The sequence below is a fragment of the Danaus plexippus genome, chromosome 12, assembly GCF_018135715.1.
Source record: "Danaus plexippus chromosome 12, MEX_DaPlex, whole genome shotgun sequence".
In the NCBI taxonomy this organism is placed as follows: Eukaryota; Metazoa; Arthropoda; class Insecta; order Lepidoptera; family Nymphalidae; genus Danaus; species Danaus plexippus.
In genome coordinates, this window is record NC_083545.1 from 4072020 (window position 1) to 4094423 (window position 22404).

At 29.9% G+C, this 22404-nt stretch overlaps 1 protein-coding gene and 1 long non-coding RNA gene across 2 annotated transcripts; one reads left to right on the plus strand and one right to left on the minus strand.

Moving 5' to 3' along the window:
- Window positions 1-513: 513 nt before the first annotated feature.
- LOC116772274 (activating transcription factor of chaperone) lies at window positions 514-21382 on the minus strand. The gene is made up of 5 exons (XM_032664393.2): window positions 21221-21382; window positions 15976-16070; window positions 15181-15317; window positions 7095-7259; window positions 514-1688 (listed from the first exon to the last, which is right to left on the minus strand). Exons 3-5 carry the CDS (start codon window positions 15284-15286, stop codon window positions 964-966), a joined length of 996 nt encoding a protein of 331 aa, XP_032520284.2. The 5' UTR covers window positions 15287-15317; window positions 15976-16070; window positions 21221-21382; the 3' UTR covers window positions 514-963.
- LOC116772275 (uncharacterized) lies at window positions 16767-19087 on the plus strand. The gene is made up of 4 exons (XR_004353646.2): window positions 16767-16865; window positions 17913-18045; window positions 18565-18678; window positions 18828-19087. It is a non-coding gene; the product is annotated as an uncharacterized LOC116772275 (long non-coding RNA).
- Window positions 21383-22404: the final 1022 nt, after the last annotated feature.

Sequence of the window (22404 nt, forward strand, 5' to 3'; positions counted from 1 at the left end):
GGGTCAACTGACAGTTCCAACGCATTAAAGTTGAGGAAAATACTTTGAAATAATATTTTAGTTTTCCTAAGCACTGCTTACTCACCACCACGTTACGCCCACAAACGTGAATATAGAAGAATTGAGTAAATATTATTTCGTGGTTCTGGTTGTAGTTTTCATATTTTTTAATATATTTGTTATCAGATAAAAAAGCATTTTTGTCGTTACTCAAGCGCAGAAAAATTATAAGAATGTAAAAAAAAAAACCTTCTATGTAAAGCTATTTGTCAGAATGTCTTAAAAACTATTTCGGTCCTTATAATGTATTTATTCAAATAAAATTTCTATCAAGTTTTCAATAAAAATAATATATGTATAATCTGAATCATATAGAAAAACAACAATTAAATCGGTTTTAAGTTAAAATGCAGGATTATGTTTTATAATATAATCTGTATGCATTCATAATAATGGTGTTGGAAAATAATAGCTTATCTATGATTTAAACATGAGGCAATAAATAAAACAGCATTTTCCGCCGTCGCATTCCTTATATTGTAAGAAAACAGAACAAGTAAATTGTTTCATCCAAAACTATTTGTACACGAATACAATAATTTCCGAGATGACATGATATGCTCAACAAGAAAAATTCTGCCTCCATTACATTGAATGCAACCTATCGTCTAAAATAATGAAAAAAAATGAATTATGAGAAAGTAGCGCCACCTACGTACGGTTTAAAGAAAAGAAAGATGTTAGTAAAATATATAAAGATGTCGTCCTCGACAAATAACATAGCGATATATGCTGCTCGATAGAGTTGCGATACAATTTACCGATCTTAACTACAACTATAAATTTAGTTATCATCAATTTAAGTTTTTTTTTTTTCAATTCCCAAACTTCCGTGGAATTTTTTTCATCGGACCGCATCCGTCGCGGTAAATATTCAATCACGTCCGTGGTGAAGAGAGAGATCTATTTGATGAGGCCTTTTGCCTTGAAGAGGTCGCGCAGGATGCCCTTGATGTAGCGGATCTCGCGTTGGAGGTCGGAACACTTGTCCCCGAGCTCACCGTGTCGCTTGCGCAGCTCCTGTTCCTCGTTGAGGAGCACCTCGATCTCGGCTTTCTTCTTCTGGCGGTAACGGGTAGCCGCATTCTTGTTCTGCTCCTTCTTACGAGACCTGCGATCATCACCGTTCCGGGAGTACGGCTTGGGGCGGGATGATGTCCAATCCTCATCAGTGGAAGATGACCGCGGCGATGAGGACGGTGATGATTGCGGTGATGGTGAAGGGCTGTGCGCGGGCTGCGGCGATTCCAATTGAGCGGCACGATGGCGGACCAACTCCTCGAGGGCCTGAGGATCGCAGTCGTACTCCGGTAATGAGCTTTGGGGCGGGATCAATGGCCATTGCTCGACAGTTAGTGGTTGTAAAGGCGGAGCAGCCTGAGCTTGGGCGTAGCTTAGCAGGAGTTGGGTAGCCGGACCGGGCGGGCTCTGAGGCGGGGTGAGGTGAGTCAGTTGGACGCCACTGTACACCGACTCGAACTCCCTCAAAAGAACCTCGGTGGAGCGCGGCACGGTCTGCGCGGTGTAATCGACAGCCACCGGCCGGAACTCCGGCTCTGGTCCCTGACTGATATTATCGAAGATGCTGTTCTCAACTTTCTCTTCGAACCAGTTAGAGTATATGTTTTCTGTAATATAATATACATCTGAATTAATTAAAATGGAAAAAAATATAAATATTTTAATTGAAGTAAACGACAATATAGTTTAATATATCATAAACAATATATAAATAGTAAAATATAATGCCTGGATGAACGTATTTGTTTGTTGATAGCGACGCTTACAAATGTACATATAATTAACAGAATATTCTGTTTTTAAATGATTGTTTTATGATAATCAACCATTTATATAGTTTATATAAGTTATAAATAAGTTTAAGGAAAACGAAAATTATATATATATAAGAAAAAAAGATTCATCGTAATAAATTTTCTATGGCACATAAATATAATATTGAATTTGCACAAAGTTAAACTCCGTAAATAATCCATTGTTTTACGGTAGGCGAATGATATTAATTATTGATTTCACAATCATGCGATTTCAAGGTTTTTGGACAGTTTTTTTTTACATAATATTATACAGTAGTAGCAGAGCTATCATTAGAATCATTATTGTCATTACTATGATTAGTCATAATTAAAACAGATCCAGCATGGAAATATATTCAAAGAAAAAAATGGCAACATCATTATCACGTACGAATTTTGATATCACGACCTCGCTGTTGACTATACATTGAAATAAAATCTAAAAAAATTTGCAAATTAATTTACATTAATGCTATAAGCAAGGTTTATTTACGTTAGTTCTTGATAGTCAATATTTTTATACGTATTATATATAATATTTTATTTTTATAAAACCCACATCTTCATATAGAAAAATTATTATTTAAATATATATATTAAAGTGTAGGGAATGATATTGTATTTAAGTTATGAACGTAGCACGCGTTTTAATCAATTATTTAAATATAATTGTGAGCCTTTTGTCTCGCCTTCATAGTTTTTTATTTGTACATTGGTTGTTTAGAAATGTCAATTGGAATCAATATCTGGGTTACGGTTGACCGAGCGATACATTTCAGATACGCCTTTTATTTGAATCATTGCAATGGCAACGTATAAATATAATTTTGTAGTTAAATACAAGGAATTTAAAATCAGAGATACATAAAGACGTATCGACAGACATAATGCTGACCCTTGATAAACTCTCGTAATCAGGAGAGTTCAGAAATTCTGTGCCCTGGTCTTATTAATAGATGATAATTTGAACATACGTAGTTATATTCTTTGTAAAGAATATTTAAGAGAACATTGATTCATGATACTTAAACATCAAATATTCAATATCAGTATGTAAATGTTTTGATAATGCAAAAAATACGATCATCACCGTGACATTTCATTAAAACACAAACAGAGATTAATCTAAATAATCATTTAATATGTTTAGAAGCGTATAATATTAATATATGTATACAGGAACGTGTAGCGGATGTTTATATTATTTTCATACGAATCTTTAATGTCCGTCATAGTGAGTGTTAAAGGAACCGAATTGAACAGGCCTTCGTTGATTTGTCACAATCTATATCAATGCGTAGGAATGATATAAAGTAGCCAATAAGTCACTTTAATTATTATTGAGAGAACAGCGCACGAGGTCGCCCTCTCAGCGAACTGGTTTATCAGTTGTCCGCGTTATGAACGCTTAAATGTTTTATAATAATAAACACAAAACAAACTCACAAACAAGCTTAGACTGTGACAATTGATTTGTTCTATTAACTGGTATCTAATGTATCGGCGCCACGTTTATCGTAATTGATTAACTATGTTACAACCGCCGGTTTTACCTATATATTTTATCAAAAGATATGTTTTTTTATCTCCAAATGCCATTTATTATATTAACAAAGAATTCGTTGAATCGTTTCAACCTTCGATAAAATAAACTCAATGCAAAAAGCTACTTCTTTTCAAAGTTCCAACCAATGTTTTTAGATTGTTAAAAAATTTGATATACGGACGAACAAAAGGACATTATTATATATGTTAATGTTAATGCGTATGACAATTATTAATGTAACAACCTGCATTTATGAATTTTTAATATAAGCTTACGTTATGTAGGTACATAAATGTTTAAATGATTGCATTAGTATGCATTAATTTTATAGGTACGTGATTATTTGACGCGATTGTTTACCGCTGTAATATAATTGACAATAAATATTTAATATATTTGAGGTAGAACAATAATTATGTCGGTCATTTGAAACATGAAAATACAAACCAGTTTGTTGTGCAAACATATCTGTACCTTTCAAATAACAACATTTTAATTTAAACTTTTATGGCGTTGATGAAATCGGTTATAAGATTACGTACCTATATAAACAACAGAAATATTAACAAAAAAATATTTTTTTCATTCGGAATAATAAACAGAATTGGAGAGTAGAGACCTTGGAATAAGATCTAAATCACAATAACATAGTTTATTGTAAATTTTCTGATGGAAACACCTACCAGCATATAGATCTGCAAGGGCCATCACGATATCCAATTATATATTATCAAAATAATTATAGTCCTCTATTAATGCTCTTATTGCTATAATACAGTTCTAAAGTTATTTATATACGATTAAATGGGCAGTGGTTTTTGCAGAGTGGAGTCCTCGTGTTGCGAGCTATAGTCGTCGTTAAAAGTTCAGGATATCGGTCCACAGCAACCTAACGTCTTTTGACAAGTTTTTGTGAATTGAACACTATCTCCTTGTTCCAGATGCAGCGATAGTGGTACTTCATTCTAACGGCGTCCAAGGGGCACATGGACGTCGGCAGGCATAGGTCGCGAGCCGAGCGCGAGCGCCCGATTTTAGCTGATCTTTTTGTATTTATTGTCACGGATATTACCGAACCTGCAAACGCGGCGCGGAACACGCTACAACTGATTGCGCGCGCGCATACAATGTCAGTGCCCCCTTCCCCACCTCAGCCCCTTCGCCTTTCCCCTCCTTGTACAACAAGTGAATACATAAGTAGCTCAACTACCAAGAAAACTACGATTTTGAGGTGCATTACAAAACGGTTATAGATACAAATGTAATGTTTTTAATTAATGTAATATATATTAAACCATTTAACTTTCTCCTTTAGGTTAAATTAAACAAACAGTATTGTTACATGTCGATAAATTCAATAATAAAGTTACTATGCTCTGAAGGGAACACAGAATATTAAAAGGCAAGTGAAAGTAAAACACTGCAGTGGCAACTCACTCAAATCACGAGCAAAGTTATTGGAGTGTTATCCTATTAATAGTTAATAAAATTAAAAGTTTGTGATTATGTATGTTACTCTTTCAAATGTAATGAACTTATTTTGATAAAGCTTTCAAATACTGTAGTTTAGTTATCGGAATAGCATGTAGGATATAATTTATCCCTTTATTCAGTTTGCACGGGAACAGCTAATAATTGTAATTATAACGTAACATGACAGACGATAGATGTCACTGACCGCTGGGTACAAATCTAATATTAAGTACTGATTAATTTCCTCTGAACACAATACTGAAAGGGAACGTAAACGAAATCGCGGAAAAATCTACAATTTAAAACCGCAAACGCATTTTGTAACTTAAATAATATCGGACTGTCTCAATACTATTGAGATGTAATTATGGTAACATTTAGTCCAGTTATTATTATTATACGACAACTGATAACTCGATCACGTAACGTGTTCATGACACGATACTAACAGATCAGGGGTGTGTCCTTTAAAATCATAATTTTATCTCGCTGCGAAGATAATTAATTAATTTTCAATATTTGCTTCTGACATTCCGTTTTTTTCGCATTGAAGGTGACGTGGATTAGTTAAAAAATTTCATGATTTTAAACCGTTTAGAGTTTGGGGATTGAAGAAAACGAAACTTGATCGCCTTTGTCCATTATGGCTTTACGTTTTTTATTCTTTACCAGCGAGAAATTATGTTTTTTTTTTATATTTTACTTTCAAAGAAAAAGGAAAGAGCCTTCAAACTTCTCAAAGATTTTTGCAATATCCTCGAGCCAGTTGTTTCTTTGCCTTGGCTTCAACCGTTTGTAATATTTCATTTGCAAAACAATTTTCCTGCGGCTTTGGACGGAAAATATCGAAATAAATGGCACATTACTTAAATAACTCTGTCCATATTATATCCCTTGCGGATATGTGCGAGAGAATAATTTAAAACAGATTAACTTAAACACTATGTTGAACACATTTACAGTTAAATGTAAAATATACATTAACGACAATCCTGACGCTTTTCTGGTGTTTCCCCACGAGGAAAACAGTTTAATTAATTTTAAGAACCACTATAAATGTCAACAAAGTCTTGTAAACTATCGCAATTTTATATGAATTCATATTATTTCTTTATCAAAATTATATAAAAAATCGTCCAAACGATTTCATTATTATAGATTTAACAACAAACAGTAACTATATCTTCATATTCAATACTATATCAGAATATACATTTTTTTTTTATTTATTTACCACAACATTCAACGTATTACGTTCATTTGAAAAATCATCTCAATCTCTTCATATCAATAAGCATAATCAAGATAAAACATCTCCTGTCCTTACTTCGTAAGATCTTTTGTTATTATTATTATTTTTTAATTCATACAATTATCAAGTAAGTAACATTCATACGGTGTAACATTTAATACATAATTTATTTTTCATGTTGGCTGCGGAGGAACTAATTTAAACCATCGCTTTAATTAAAATGAAACAGTATGTATGTTAAAGCTCATTATTTACCTCCGACTTTCCACGTCGCGATTAAGAAAAAACGAGGATTTTTTTTTATTTATTTTTTTTTTTTTGGTATTAAACACGAAAAACCCGAAAACTTAAAAAGATATAAAAAAAATTGTACCAATTGTATCTAGTTAACGAAATAATATAGTTTTTTTATCGCAAAATATATTTATATTATTCCTTACTATATGATAACGTGAATAATTATAATTTATCTCAAATAATGTCAAAAATATAATACGTTTATTAATTTAACGATTCTACCGACAGTGTTAAATTTAATTAGGAAATTGGTGTGTAAAATTTAAAAATACGTATGACTTAGTCGAAAACCGAAAGCATGTAATGTGTGAACGATGTTTAATATACAAAATTGATGTATTTTTCAATTACCCATAGTGAACTGAATAACAAAATAAATGTTTTGAATCTATTGAGAATAAAAAAAAAATACTTTAAATATAGCCGTGTGATAAAATATGTAGGAATTCAAGACAATAGCATAGCTTTTAAAAACAAGCAAAGCAACCAATAATGATATTACGAAATTATGAATTAACGTACAAAAGAAAAATGACAATTTAATAAAATTAACACTTTCTTTATATTCCATATAAAATGTGATGGTCATGGTCACTCTATTTTAGAATTTAAAGTAGGTAATACTGGTAATCACGGCAATGAGTGTTACCTTGTTTGCATTGACTTTCCAGCTGCTGCAGCAGATCTTCAGCTCGCTCCGCTTGACTGGGCTTGATGTCCACAGGAGACGGTGGGTACATGGTGTTGGTAAGGTCATCTTGGAAGCTAGCCGTTTCGATCTTTGTTGCAGCGCCCGGAAAGCTCTTAAGAATATCTGCGAACAAGTATCCTAATGTTGTACACACATAACAACCAAACGAGAAACATATTAGTCATAGAAACAATGACATCCTCTGAGCTTTTCATTAAAATCTTACTTTGAAACAACGATAGCTGAAAATCTCTACACAGATCGCACATTCCTTTATTCTTGTAACAGCACATTTTTATTTTATTAATTATATTAACGTAATAAATTAAACTGACTAGTTAACAGTGATGTTCCACTTATAATTTTCCTAATAATAATAATTGTATGTAATAAGTTTAAACAATTCAGTGTTGCTTCAAGGTGATGAGCTCGGATATGTTGTGTACGAAATATGGTTACGAACCGAACACATCATTATATATACCGATGATAAGTATCAGCCGATATTACGTCAAAGAAACGCCCAGATGTCGTGATGTCTTAAATCTTATTTGATAATTCCACAACAATAACTTCTCTTACAATAACATCTATATTAAATTTAATTTATAACTTTGTATGTATTTATAGTCTCTTACTTTGATATATTTTTTTTTAATTTCCGTTTAAAATTATTATATATATATATATTTTTCTGTTAGTAAATAATATGTCGCTTCGCGGCTTTGAAAACGATTTGTCACGTCTATAAATAGTGACGTCATTAAATGAGTTTTCATTTATCTCGACCTAATATTTTTCTAATACAGGGGAAACGGAAACATTGAATGGCAATATTTGAGTCGGTTTTCTTGTCCCAGCAGTAAATAAAAATACTCTACTTTACTTATGAACTCAGAATATATTGGTTTAAATTAAGACGAAAGTATTTTGAAAAATATGACTGGTTAAGATTTTAATAAGATGTAAGACTTTTGCGAGTATTCATAAAAAAAAAAACTAATATTTTTCGGATTTACTACGCGAATATTATTATATAAAAAAAACTATATAATCTCGTTTCTGTTACTTTTCAGCGACGTCGAGACGTCGAAAAATATTAGTTTTATTTTGTTTAAGATTTTATTCGAATAAAAACTGTACAGTAAGCTTTGCTATTAAATAAAATATAATATGAACATATATATTTTTTTCTATATTAAGATTCGTTAAGAATTTTACTGAAACGAATTTAGGAAACGATCTAAAGTGGTATGTATGTGAAGACCACGAATATTCAAATGAGAACAACAAATATTACTATATATATTTTTTTTTCATATAATAAAACTATATTTTTTGGTCATGACCCATATTTAACGTCGCTGCTTAGAAAGTATAATGAGCTATTCAAATAATAAATACTTTCTTAGATATGTAGTATCCATTTTATCTATATGTAACATTATATTCTATAATATTATTTATATTATTTTATTATTCTCTTATAATACAAAAACTCAATGATAATTGTCAAAATATATTTTGTACGTGAATAAACATATTCGATTTTAAAAAAAAGTCATTGATAGATATTTAAATACGTATCTTATATAAGTTTTTCAAAAACATGACAAAAGTAATTAATATGTCTACGAAAATGATTGCTCTTTTCAAAATAAATCACTTATCTCTTAAATAGTAAGAATTAAACCAAAATCTACATTGTTGTTTTATTTTTCTGTAGGACTAAGATGTTGCTTCATTAAACAGTTTAAATTTCCGGGAATAAAGACTCGGAAAGCGGTAATTCTCATAGGAGACGTGTAATAGTTTTGAGTTTTCCCAAGAATCACTATGTTTTCTGCCAGCAAAGAAAACGTATATTCAAAATATCATTATGTTTCAGTGTCATGAGAATTAAGAGTGAATTAGAAAAATGGAACAAAGCCTTCGAACAGCACTGCCGTTTACCAATGTCCAATATATAAAAACACCCTTACATACATAAAACTATTACCTATATACATATATATATATATATTAATGATTTATCGTTTATATCACGTTAAGCGTTATATTAAATGTATGCAGTAATGTAGGTATGGGTAGATTGAAGACAAATCATAACATTATATACTTATTATTGTACTTGGATCTTTTTTTAATTACCTCCATTATGGGTTCTCAATTTTTCCTTGTACGTTAAGTATTGTGATTATATATGTGACTGTGTGTAAATAGACTAACGACAAGAGTACTGGATACATATATCTAAAAAACTGAATAAACCTTATTTATTTTATATAAAAAAAAAACATTGAAAAATACGCTTTTAAGTAACGATAACTTCGGTTTAATAAATCGTATTATTATTTAAAAAAATCAACTGAAAACAATCATATGACAAGATTGAACATCTTTGAAATCTGTTATTTACCAAGTCTTATCACTTTCAAGTCAGACGGAATATAAACAACATAATTAAACTAATACCACCAACACAAATATGAGATTCCAATAATATTTTGCTGTAAACACAATATACTATGCACAAAAAAAAAAAAAGATAAGGACGGAGCATCACGAAAAACATTAGTATGGGGTTAAATAGTGAAAAACATTATTGTTTTCTTAAATTACAATGACGTAGGTGAATATGAAAACATTTTGAACCAATCGGGCGAGCGTGTGGTGATTACGGAGACACACCCACGCCGCGTGCATAGCAACCAACGAAATTAGAACCTATAAGAGTAACCGCTGGCGTGATCTCGATACGAGATGTTATCTGTTCGTAAACAATGTATTACGCAAATGAGACTAAATGGAATATTTTATTTTGTTTAATTGTACCAAAACTATTTTTAAACGTTAAATTTTATTATACGAGCGTTATATAAAAAGTTTTATCGTATTCAAAATTAATCAAGATTTTAATGTTTTACGAAGTCATGGTATACAATTACTTTGCTTTAGGGAACAAACATATCCCAACTACAGCAATAAATTAGTTGGACCATATATGTATAAAATTCTAACGGCTCTTTGTAAAGTATTTTTAAATCACAAAAACCGATTATATAAATAAGAAATCAATTATCAACTTTCAACATTTATTGTTAATCATCCGAAGGCTTCGGGTGTAAGATTTTAAAGCTTTTTCCGGCATTTGTAGAAGACAATGACTACTATTTCAAACAAACAATGTCAATTTACTTTGATATAATAATCAACTATATTTTTCCTTATTAAATGCATAGTAAGAATAAAATATTTCTTATCTATAGTTATAAATGTTAAATAGTTTTATTCATGAACGTGTAACTTATAAGTTGATTTATATGTTGCAAATTCCAAGAAGGTTTGTAATGTCAAACCTTCATACATAAACATAGCTTATATGAGGATCGTAGAATTTGCAGATATGTCAACAGATCCATAAAAAGCAAACGTTATGAAATAACTTTACGGGTTTTAAGATTATTTAATAAATATTATTTTTAACGAAGAAAAAAATTATAACAATATCAACAGGTAATCGATTTTTAAAGTCGATTATAGTTATTTAAGAACATGTTATAGTATTGTAGCCATGCAGTCTGTGAAAACAATTTTTGGATACTTAATAAATCCTTACGTAAAATATAATTTACCTTTAACTGTAGTAGTTCTAAAATATCATCTATTTCAATCCGAAATAGCGATTTTTAATAAAAATGCCCCGAACGAATTGGATAACTCACAAATTATAATATATTTTTTCCATTAATTACTTATCGATTTGTTTGTGCTTACACCATACATCTTAAACTAATAAAACCGAACTTTGAATCTCGAATATATCACCGGTGATGACGGCTATCGGTTTTCATGATTGAATGTGATCCATCCCTTCGATATCCGTATAACATATTTTGACTGGATTATCATTATTTTTGTTTTAATATTAATTATAAATACAGAAACGAAAAAGTTAACATGAAATTAAAATATGTATATATTGGTTTCCAATCGACAAACTAAATATAGATGATGATGATGATGATGAACAGAAAGAGGTTGGGAGATTTGATAAAAACTGAAGGTCGACCTCAGCAGTTCATGGGAGAGACTTTGTCCGCCATGGGACTGATTACAGGTGATCATAAAGATGTTATGTCTCCTAACATTAGATAAATTTTATTATATCGAAAATATTTTTTAATTTCATTATTATCTGAAATTATAATTATATTTTTCGGATTTTCTAGGCGCACACGAGATGCAAACTTTGCAAAAATAACCGAAACGTCGGAAGTATGTTGTTAAAAATAATTATAAAGTAGTGGGTAAGTACGAAAAATATTAGTTTTATTTCAATGAATACCCGTGAAATACTTAAATCTCATTAATCATTATCTCCCATAAGACTTAAGTTAACAATTTTCCTTGAACTGTCTTCATAAATTTACTATTTTACAGAGAGGGACGATTCACTTATTATATAATGTAAAAAAAATAATCACGTGTCATAAGTGTACCTACAACATGCTATTAAATTATCAAATTATGAATTTAAAAAAAAAAACAAGGGAAAATTACCGTATCATAAGGTAAACCGATAAAATAATATAAACAATATATATATATATATATATATATTAATGTATGTGCATATATAGGTGTTCTGTACGCATGTCCACATGTCCGTTTTTATAATAATATATCAAGTGACCCCCAAGGTTTATCGTAACACGAGCTGAATCTGTGGGGGGTTGATGGGTGTGTGGAGCGATCTATACATTCAGATATAAGAGATATTAAAAATTGAACAATACATGTATTCTAATACAATTATTATATAATGAACGTCAATGATCACGTGCCGTCCGCGTGTTAGCGAGATAAAACCAGCCAAGTGCGTGTCGGACGCACAGAGTTCAATACCATTTTATGATATTCGTGTAATTTATTATAAACTAGCTTCTGACCGAGACTCTCCAGCCGTGGACTTTGGAATTGGGTTCAGTGAGATATAAGACCGTTCGATTAAATTGGCATGGCTACTATCGCCATCTATCATCGGTCTAAGTGAGAACAAGTGTTATGCCTTTTTCCTAATAACATGGAATTCCATCTCATGGGTTTTTGGATATAATAAATAAAAATAAAATTAAAATTTAATGTATTTATAAACTAAAATGATTAGGACCCTAAGGAAACAATAACTCAAACTAAAACTTTTCCATATTCTTTAGTTTGTGACCTTGAAGATTTTTGTGGCAAGTTAACCAAGAGGACACAATTATTTCGTCTCCAAGTCTCTAAGATATTTAATTCTATATTTTGATCTAACGGGGACTGTTTGAAACCAGATTATATATGGTTCTTTCATATATATATATATATATATATATATGTCGTCACGTGTTTCAGACGATAGATGGCGCTGACTATTGGCTTTCGTGGATATAATTAACCATACATCATTTATTTTTTCAGATACATAGAATCAAAATCAAATAATTTTTCATTTCCACTTCCGTATCATCGCAATCTTATTACGACGTACTTCCTTATACTGGCACTTTACTTACCGGACTAGGGTATAAACCGGGTATAATACTGAAACACTTAAGGTAAATTACTTTTACCTATACACGACACAGTTTAGAAATATTTTTTTTATTTTTATTTCCATATTCTCGATTTTTCCTTTACAATTCAATGAGACCGTACAGATGACATTACAAAAATAAACCAATATGGCCGATTTGTAAAACAATAAAAGGCTAAAATGTTGTAAAAGATAAGTCTAGTTATGTTCACTTGGGCACGATCATTGTTTTATATTAATTATCGTAATGACTAAAGTCAATCTCTCAAACTATTTCTATTTTCAATTTATTTAAATATATTACTAAGAAATTGGTTTGTATTCACTTAACTCACCCTTATTATAACTCTGACATAGCACCAACTAAAATTAATGTGATTTAAATAACTTGGCATTATATAGGAAAAACTTAAGTTGTCTATGATTCATACAAAAAAAATTACTTCATGTAATAGATTTCATAGGAAGACAAAATTTCGCATGGAAATAAATATTCTACACTGTCCACTGGTTTATTCTAGAACAATCTAGGAAATTTTTTACCATTTAAAAATCAAGCCTTATAATCAAGGTGAGATAATCTGCGCCTTTAATATTTTTATAAAAGCATAATGTAGATGGGAATTTAGAATTTTATTTTGTCTCTTTTATTCTGAATTAATAACCACTGTTAAAACACCATACACATTTGAAATAACCAACCCATTAAAAGAGCAAAGTCATGGAGACAGCCAAACGAAAACTGCCTAACCTTTAAGGTTACATCTAGATGCAAGAACAAAGTTATGATAAAAAAATATTTTTATATTGTATTAACTTCCTAATTATTTAAAAAAAAAAAACTATAAATTACTTAAAAAATTATTCCTACATATAAAAACTTATAGCAATGACACAATAATGTATATTGCAACACTAATTTAATTCTAAAATTAAAAATTGTATTATGTGTTTGATCCAAAAAATAAAAACATATTAATGAATATAAGGCTATTAGAATGTCATTTTGTACTGCGATTATTTGTACTACATTTTGTACAGCGACTATGCGATAGTAATCAAACATGTCCCCGAGGACAAACTACTTTCTCGAAAACAGTGCTAATTATAATAAATACAGCGAACTCTTAAACCAATATTATAACTATGACATTTTAATTACAAAGATTAAACATTAAATGCATGGAGCTGTGGACACAAAGAAATTAAACTAAAACGGTATGTTATACTTAACATATAAATTTGTATTAGATTAATTATTTTATAAAGTTAATCACACAAAAATATATTATTTATAAATTGCTTATCATTATATAAATTCTGTACATCAATTGATCGGACTTATTAAAGACAATTGAACGTCTAGATTATTCCCGAGTGTCGTTTAATAGAAGAGATCAATTGAAACAAATAAGAATAATATTCGTATGGAATATTTTTTTAATTTTATCTACTATATTGTAGTATATTTTCCTGTATTTTTTATAAATTTTGTACGTTTGTTATGAAATAAATAAAATTGTATTACTTTAAATTATTAAAAAAAAAACATTATTAATGTGTGCCAGCCTTTATGATCTTGGGTACACTTAATTAATGATTGTTGAATTAAGTTGCCCCAAACTAGAGTTAGTAACAGACAATGGAAAAATTGAATCGGAAACCGAGTCAGTCCTCTGAAGTATTCATTCTTTAGATATGTTAAATCACAAAAACTCTAAATAGTAATAAATTGCCGCCATTTTATTCTTTGGTGAAAGTATTTTATATGACCGACAAATATATTTTTATAACCCTTGTATAATGCTCTAGACTTTATGGCCGAGCGGTCGATAGTACAACCATATCATATGATCAAATGATAATATCTTTCATGCACCTTTATCATATACATAAATAAATTCAGAAAAGTGCAAACATTAACAAAATATAAAAGACAAATGAAACAAGATAATATAATTACTACTATGTTAGACATTAAATTAAATACAGACGCATTTTTAGGTAGATATGTGTTTGTGTGTGTCTGTGTGTGTTTTTGAGTCTGTGTCAATGTGTGTGTATGTTTTCTTGATATTTATTCTCTTATTTACTTATATAGAACTATATTTTGCTAACTTCCAATCATAAACATCAACAGTTATCTGTTTGCGTGATTATAATATATTTGTATCACTTTTTTGCACCTTATTTATTTGCTCCACAATTAAATTTCGTTTATAATGAGGAACGTCGTCGATGGCAAGCGACAAGAACCAGGACATTTCAAAGCTATACTATTATTATTTATATACACGGAGATTAATTTTTTATTACTTTATTTGCAAACAAATCAAGCTCATCGCTATTAATTTATAGTTTAATTAATTTTTTTTTTTATTTAATTTCGTTTCTACGTCAGTGATGTTTGTTATTTAAAATTATCTCTTCACGTTGGATGTGTAACATACGTATGTTTATATTCACCTTGATCGGCATAGAATAGGCTTTCATCGAGCAGTATACAGCACTCGTTATCAGTGAGAAGGTTGTTGGCCGAAGCCAGCGACTCGTCCCAATGACTCGAACTCATACTTGTTTGGGATGTTGTCGGTGGTAAATATCTGGAATTAATGGAAAAGTTTATACGTACAAAATATATGAAAATATTTATATAATTTTATATGTTGTTTAAACGCAAACTACCACAGATTGGAAATAAATTATAAGTAGCTATAGGTTGTTTACGATAATGTAATAATCTTAAGAGACAGTATATTAGACAGGAAATTTTAAGGGCATATTGTACCGTTATTAAGTAAGCTAAATAAAGGTAATAAAAAAAAATATCGATAATAAAATTGTTAATGTTTCATAAAAGGGTTTGTATGAAAAAATCGATATCTTGACTAAAAATAAAATCAACGCAATTTAGCTATAAAAGATATAAGGTTTTTTTTTTTATAGAAGTTAAAGGTTATACTTAAGACTGATAATGTGTTATAAAAACATGTTTAAATTCAAACATAATCTATCGAGGGCGATTAAAGTAGGTGGTTAAAATACTAATAAAACTATTTATATCGCAGATGAGACTTAAATCGTAAAACAAATCTTCTGGAACTACTTACAAAATGATAAACTAATAATATTAAGACTTAGCAAGAATATTCTTGTGTAAAAAAATACTTTAAAAGGTTAACTTATTTAATACAAACAGCATCATTTATTGGCGTTGAAAGATTTACATATATTTTTAAACAGCAACACTTTTATACTTACCAAGGATGCAATTTCAATTGGGATCGATCGCTGACCGTGGGTGATGGTGATTTTGTCGTTGGACAAAGCTGTCCGGTGAAGACGCCATTTTGGCACTGGAAATATAATTAAATATGCATAAATTTTGATATATAATACATATCATAAAAATACTATTGATTTTATATTACCCGCATATTCCACGTCAATGTCTGATAGTACTAGTTGTGACTAATTAAATTTTAATGTCATTTGTGACCAATGGATTTGTAGAATTATAAAAAAAAAAAAAACACGATAAATTCTACATTAAAATACAATGCTCACACTGCGCTATAGAATATTATTTACGGTTAAATGTTTTGCTATAATTTTTAACTTAGTTTGTTTAACTTAATCCTTCATTTCTTAGATATCATCCCCAAAACGTATAATTGCTTCTAGTTATAACTTACTTAAAATCAGTGGCGTGCACATCATAGATGCAAATAAGCACTGCTTACCTACCCTACCCTTACAACAACTAAACCTACATTGTTTAATTCTTACATTCTTTTAATCACACATTACGGAATACAAATGTTTACCGATATTTCATTTGATTCAGCATTTGGTCAAATTGTTAAGTGTCATCTATCAACGTAAAAACGAACTTTTTCGATCGGCCGCTGCTAGCGGTTAGCGTCGCCTCCCAGCCAAAGCGGCCATATGCACAACTACTCGGTGCACACGTTCCATACAAATAATCTCAAGGACGATTTACAAATCTCGTGTTGCATGCAGGAAATATTTGCTTATGTGTGTGCAAAAACTATGCATGCGTTAGAGTCCGAGAAGCACTGCTTCCTTAAACAACTGCGTTAAAAACGTCATAGAAACTGTAAAATTAAAAGGGACTATTTAATTTCTAGGTATATTATTCAAATTATTTTTTTTGCCATTTTGTTATAATTGTCTCTCTAAGCGCAAGTGAATAAATTTTAATTAGCTAGTTATTGAGTTTATTACCGAATTATTTAAAAATATACCTGTGAGCTCTGTACGAGTGTGAAATGTGAGTTTAACGAAATAAATTACGAGTGCATTTTCAATGTTGTCGTTTGTTGATAAAATTAAATTAGTTACAAAGGGAACGTGTTAGTTCTGATCGGACTACTGTAACTGTATTCGCGGATATTATCAAAGTTTTAGAGGAGGAAATTGTGATGAAAATTTGTAATTTTTTCAAACATATTCTGCTTACCCTACCCCAAATCTCTGTGCAAGCTTAAAATAATTTAAAATTATTGATTCAAATCAATTAAGTAAACAAATAATATTTATTTTATTTAATCGAACTATAAATATCGATAGCGGCTATGTTTCGCAGAAAATCGGTTTAAACATTTAAGTTCGCAAAAAACTGTTAATTAATTTAAATGGGTGGTCTGATTTGTGACCTATGACCTCATCTTTACTAATCTTATCTCTTTGTTGTCTCATGACTAGCCATTATTATAAGAAATAATTAAATTTAGTTATATAAGCGAACCGTTCAAGTTTATTGACTAATCTAATACTGTAATTAATTTTATATCTGTTACGTTTCCATCAATGTACCTCATTATATACTATCATATACTGTAGTCGTACAAACTGTGATCTTATAAGAGAAATACATACATTTTGTTATAAATAAAATATATGAGATAAATATATTAAACAGGTCAGAACTGCAAGTCACCTTCTAGACTAGTCTAATCTAGCTGAATAAAAGAATAAAATTAAAGGAGAATGGTTTGGAGACAACGATAATAAACTACGATTTAATCATCCATAGGTACATCCATTGGATGATTACATACACAAATATATGAATTTTTCATATCAATATTAGAACTTGCTTCTTAAAGTCCGTAAACTCAATGAGGTTCCTAATTTCAAGACGGGTAACTTTCTATAGAAGATATCGTTTTCAGGATACTACTGAATGAATTAACATCGAAAAATGACCATAATGAAGAACGGGCCAGTCGACCAGAGAATACTTAAATGACGACGTTTAGGTACTTTGCAGCAACCATGGTCACATGCAGACGAGATGAAAAAGACGTAAAAACGCTTAGTCAATCCAAAAATATTACATAGTTTTATTTGAATGAATACTCGCGAAATTCTTAGATCTCATTTCAGGGAATACTTGCTTTTGCTATATAAAACAGTTTCCATTCCCCGTGATTTTTTTTCGGTATCAATATTTTATTATAATTTCAAAGGACGCCAGCCACTACTACTGTCGAATATCTGATTATTATAGATAAAAGGTGCTTGAAATACCGAAAGGATGTTTTTGCCATTATGTGTCTTTTTACGCCAGTTGTATTTATATCAAGCCCTATGGCTTTGATAGTACGACCGGTAGAGTCAGCGGCTGCTGAGACGTGCCCTTAACTAACATTATGTGTACTACCATCTGTAACCGTAACATGTGGAAATTTCTGCATTATCCAACACATTATCATCTTTTTTTATTTTCCTAGTACATATTTTTAAGATGTCATCCATATAGCCTACATGTATTGCATCAGAAACTTGTACGGAAATTCTTTTTACACAAATTGTGTTCTTTAGCCCCGAGGACAGAAAAAACCGGTATCGTCAACTTCGAACTGACAACTTATGACAGGATGGTGCAACCCCTTACTAGCGTAATTAATAACAAGCCGCAATCTAAAATATTTACAGGTATTTACAAATAATTACGATAAATATTTTAATTCATGTTCTTAGAGACGTTGCGTTGACTTAAGTTTGATAGTTGCTTAATCAGTTTTGAAATTCGATTACACGTTTTGTAAGCTGAATGTAACGACGTGAATGTTTTTCTATTGCAGCGCACGCGTATAGGCATTGGCTGTTACACAATACCCACAAAATCAGCTACATTGGCTCACTTGACTCGTCCATTATCGCTGATACTTCTTTCATAATTATCACAAAAAAGTTTCTATTCTAACAAAGTTCTATTACTTCGAATAAGTAGTATAATTTGTTTTTTTCATCTAATTATGAGACGCCCTTTAAAGATATGAGACAAAAATATACATGTTTAAATTATATGCTTACAAATGATTTTTGAAGATATAAGTAACAAAAAAAACTACGAAGATATAAGTAACAAAAAGTTTAATTAAACTAAATTTTATTACCATTTAATTAATGATATAAATTAATTGTTTACACTAAACAAGATGTTTTTAAAAAACATTCATTAATAGGCATTGTTAATGTAATAATCTTATTGGAATGGTGCTCTTTGATATATTTTAATTAACAAAACATTATATAGTTATCACGGAACATCTCGTAAATAAACATATTCTTTAGTTTATATTGAAAGAATTTACAAGTATGACGAAGTATTGTTGTAATGTTACAATATGTATTACTACAAAAACAATAATTTACATAAAAAAAAAATTATAGTTATATTATAGTAGTATTAAATTTTAAAGAGAATCTCAAAAAACTTTTCAGCGACCGCGATCACGGGTCAAGGGGATCTCATCTGCCCGTGATCGCGGTCGCTGAAAAGTAACCGAAACGTCGGGGGAGCGTAGTTTTTTAAAATAATAAAATACGCGTACTTAGTATAATCCTAAAAATAGTTTTGTTTAACTGAATAAGCGCGAAAGCCTTACATCTCATTTTTTTTTTCTTGTCAATATTTCAGAGGAAATCCGTGACAATATGAAAAAAAAAGTGATTTCTATAGATGCAGAATCAATTTTTATTTTAATTACAACACAACTTTGTTGCCTATCTAAGTAAGTGGTTCAACGGGTCTAAGTAAGTGCTTTTTTTAGATATTAAATAAATAGAATAAAAATATAACAACCTATTAATAGAGAAAAATTCAAAGACATGAAATAGAAAGACTTTTTTAAACTACTATTTCGTCTGGGTGTGTATGATCACACTTGGTTTTTTTTATTAAGAAAAGATACTTACTTTAAGGTGGGAAAAATAGAAATTACTAATAAAGAATAATCCATATGCTTATCAGTATTTAATTTAAAGCCTAAATGCAAAAAAATTATATACTTCATAAGCTAAAATGCTATTGCTTTCATTCATTCAAAAAACAGGGAAGAGGTAACAATAAAGGGCAAAGATGGTTACTGTCTCAGTAACAGAACAAATGTTCTCTATAAGTATGCCATACTTGACAATCATAAATATTAAGAAAAAACCTATTTCAATTAAGTTATTATAGAATTTAATTATTTAAAAGAATATTAGTTTATTTAGAAATTTTTATATTCTACAATATTTACAACACTTTGTTAGTTAAGTGAGTTCTAAGAAGTGTCTATGACGTCATAAACACTGTATTCATACAAATGATAGGAGGTAAATGTTTGAAAAGCCCTTAAACAAATATAAAGGGAAGGTACGTGAATTAAATGGCCTAAACAATGTAATCCTCAAAGTCATTATTAATAATTATTACAAGCAATTATACAGAACATTATAAAATGCAGTTGCTTTAATTTGTTTCATCTTCCTTAAATGCATGTCAGGAGTTGAAATGTGTACTACATCAAATGTCAAGACTGTAATGTGTATTACAACATCTTTTGCAACACCATTGTATGACCATGATGAATTAGATTTTCATCAAATAAGTTTCAGTGTTACACAAACTTAGTTGTAGGTAATTTGTATTTAGAATTTGAATCAAGAGGTTTGACTACATCTGATCTATAGTGTTAGTTCTTTAAACACTTATATACAAACACATATTGACTGCTAGATATGTTTCTGATATTAATAGGATTGAGATTTGTAAAGCCAAAAAAAGTCCTAAAAACTAGTTATTAGTTATTACAGCTAATAAAATAACTAACCATAATGAAAGTACATTTAAATCGATTGAATTTATTCTCCCATTATACTGTAAAAAAATGTATTTAACTAGGTACATGCTTCATTTATTTCCTTATCATAATTATTTTATTATTGAATTTCGTTTATACTTCAATTTGTTTATTTCGTAAAATTTTAATGTGAGCATCAAACATAAAAAAATCATATTAATAGAAAAAATTACAGATAGCTTATGCGTTATCTTAGTTCAAACGTACGACTCATAATATCCCGGTACAACAATTCTTACACATAGATATGTGAAAGTAGCACTCATGGCGTAATAACTGGCGACGCTTTGGAATTTCCGTTCACCATAAGGAACAAATAACTAAATAGAAAAAATTAATATACTTACAACATTTTATTTATCTAGTGAAGGCACACTTGGGTGTGCAAAACGTTAAGGATATTAGAAACCCATCGTAACACAATTAATCGCACGGAACAAAATAAATAACACGTCTTTCTAATTGCGAGCCATGATGAGTAATGAACTAGGGTTGTATTGTATTCATAAATGAGGAGTTGAAGTCTGACAGTTTAGTGTTGCTATAACTCAGTTGTACGATTTTTAAATAAAGACCGGTATGATCCCTTCAACTACAATAAAACGTATAATTTGTATATTCATTATTTTGACTATAATAAGAGAACATTATGGCATCGGTGATTTTGAAGTGTGATCCAAATTATATAACCCACACTATTGTACGACACTATTTACAAATATATAGGTAAATATACATTTGTAAAATAGTGTCGAACAATAATATCTAGCTAACAGATTATTTGGTAGGATATTATATTGTTTACATATTTGAAAGTTTTCAGCTCAAATAACTATTCTCAAATTTAATAGATGCTAATAATAACTGATTTAATACGTACCGTTTTATTTTTATTGATACTCCTTCAATTATAATTTCAGTCAAATATCCTTGGTCTTTTGGTACTGTCATCCACCACAAATGAAATAAATATCAAAATCTACATGTCGATCTTTATTACGACATCAACAGTCAAGACTTTAATATTATAATGTGTATGGATGTCTATAGAACCAATTTAATATGAAACGATATCATTTAGACATCTAACTAAGCAAATATTTATTCGATGGTGGAAATCAGACCCCATATTATTATTTTGTAGTGTGAATATTGTTTAGGAAAAGGAAATATTTTGTTTAGTTGTCTAAATACGATCTACCTCAAGACTAGTAACAGTCCTTGCCATAATTTAGAATAGCCTCGACTATTATTTTAATGCTCTTAAGCAATTAGCGATCTCTTGGTATAGTTCTATGTTATACTGAACGATGTACTGTGTACATTTAGCGTTTGCGAAATTAAAAAAAATGTGGTATGTTTTTTTAATAACGTTGTAACCGACACTTTTAAATAAAAAAAACGAAATATGTTAAATTCAGTTGTCAAGTTTCAGACCATAGCCTAATAAGTAACAATTAAAAAATAGGAGTGATAATTGAAGTTTCAGAACACAAACTTATAATTATGTACTAATTTAAACTGAGCCTCA

What these genes read in the sequence shown, in the direction of transcription:
- LOC116772274 (XM_032664393.2), bottom strand. Translation starts at nt 15,286, where the DNA reads ATGAGTTCGAGTCATTGGGACGAGTCGCTGGCTTCGGCCAACAACCTT. An exon ending in CCTATTCTATGCCGATCAAG is followed by an intron (nt 7,260 to 15,180) that starts GTGAATATAAAC and finishes ACTTGTTCGCAG; the next exon opens with ATATTCTTAAGAGCTTTCCG. An exon ending in GGAAAGTCAATGCAAACAAG is followed by an intron (nt 1,689 to 7,094) that starts GTAACACTCATT and finishes ATTATATTACAG; the next exon opens with AAAACATATACTCTAACTGG.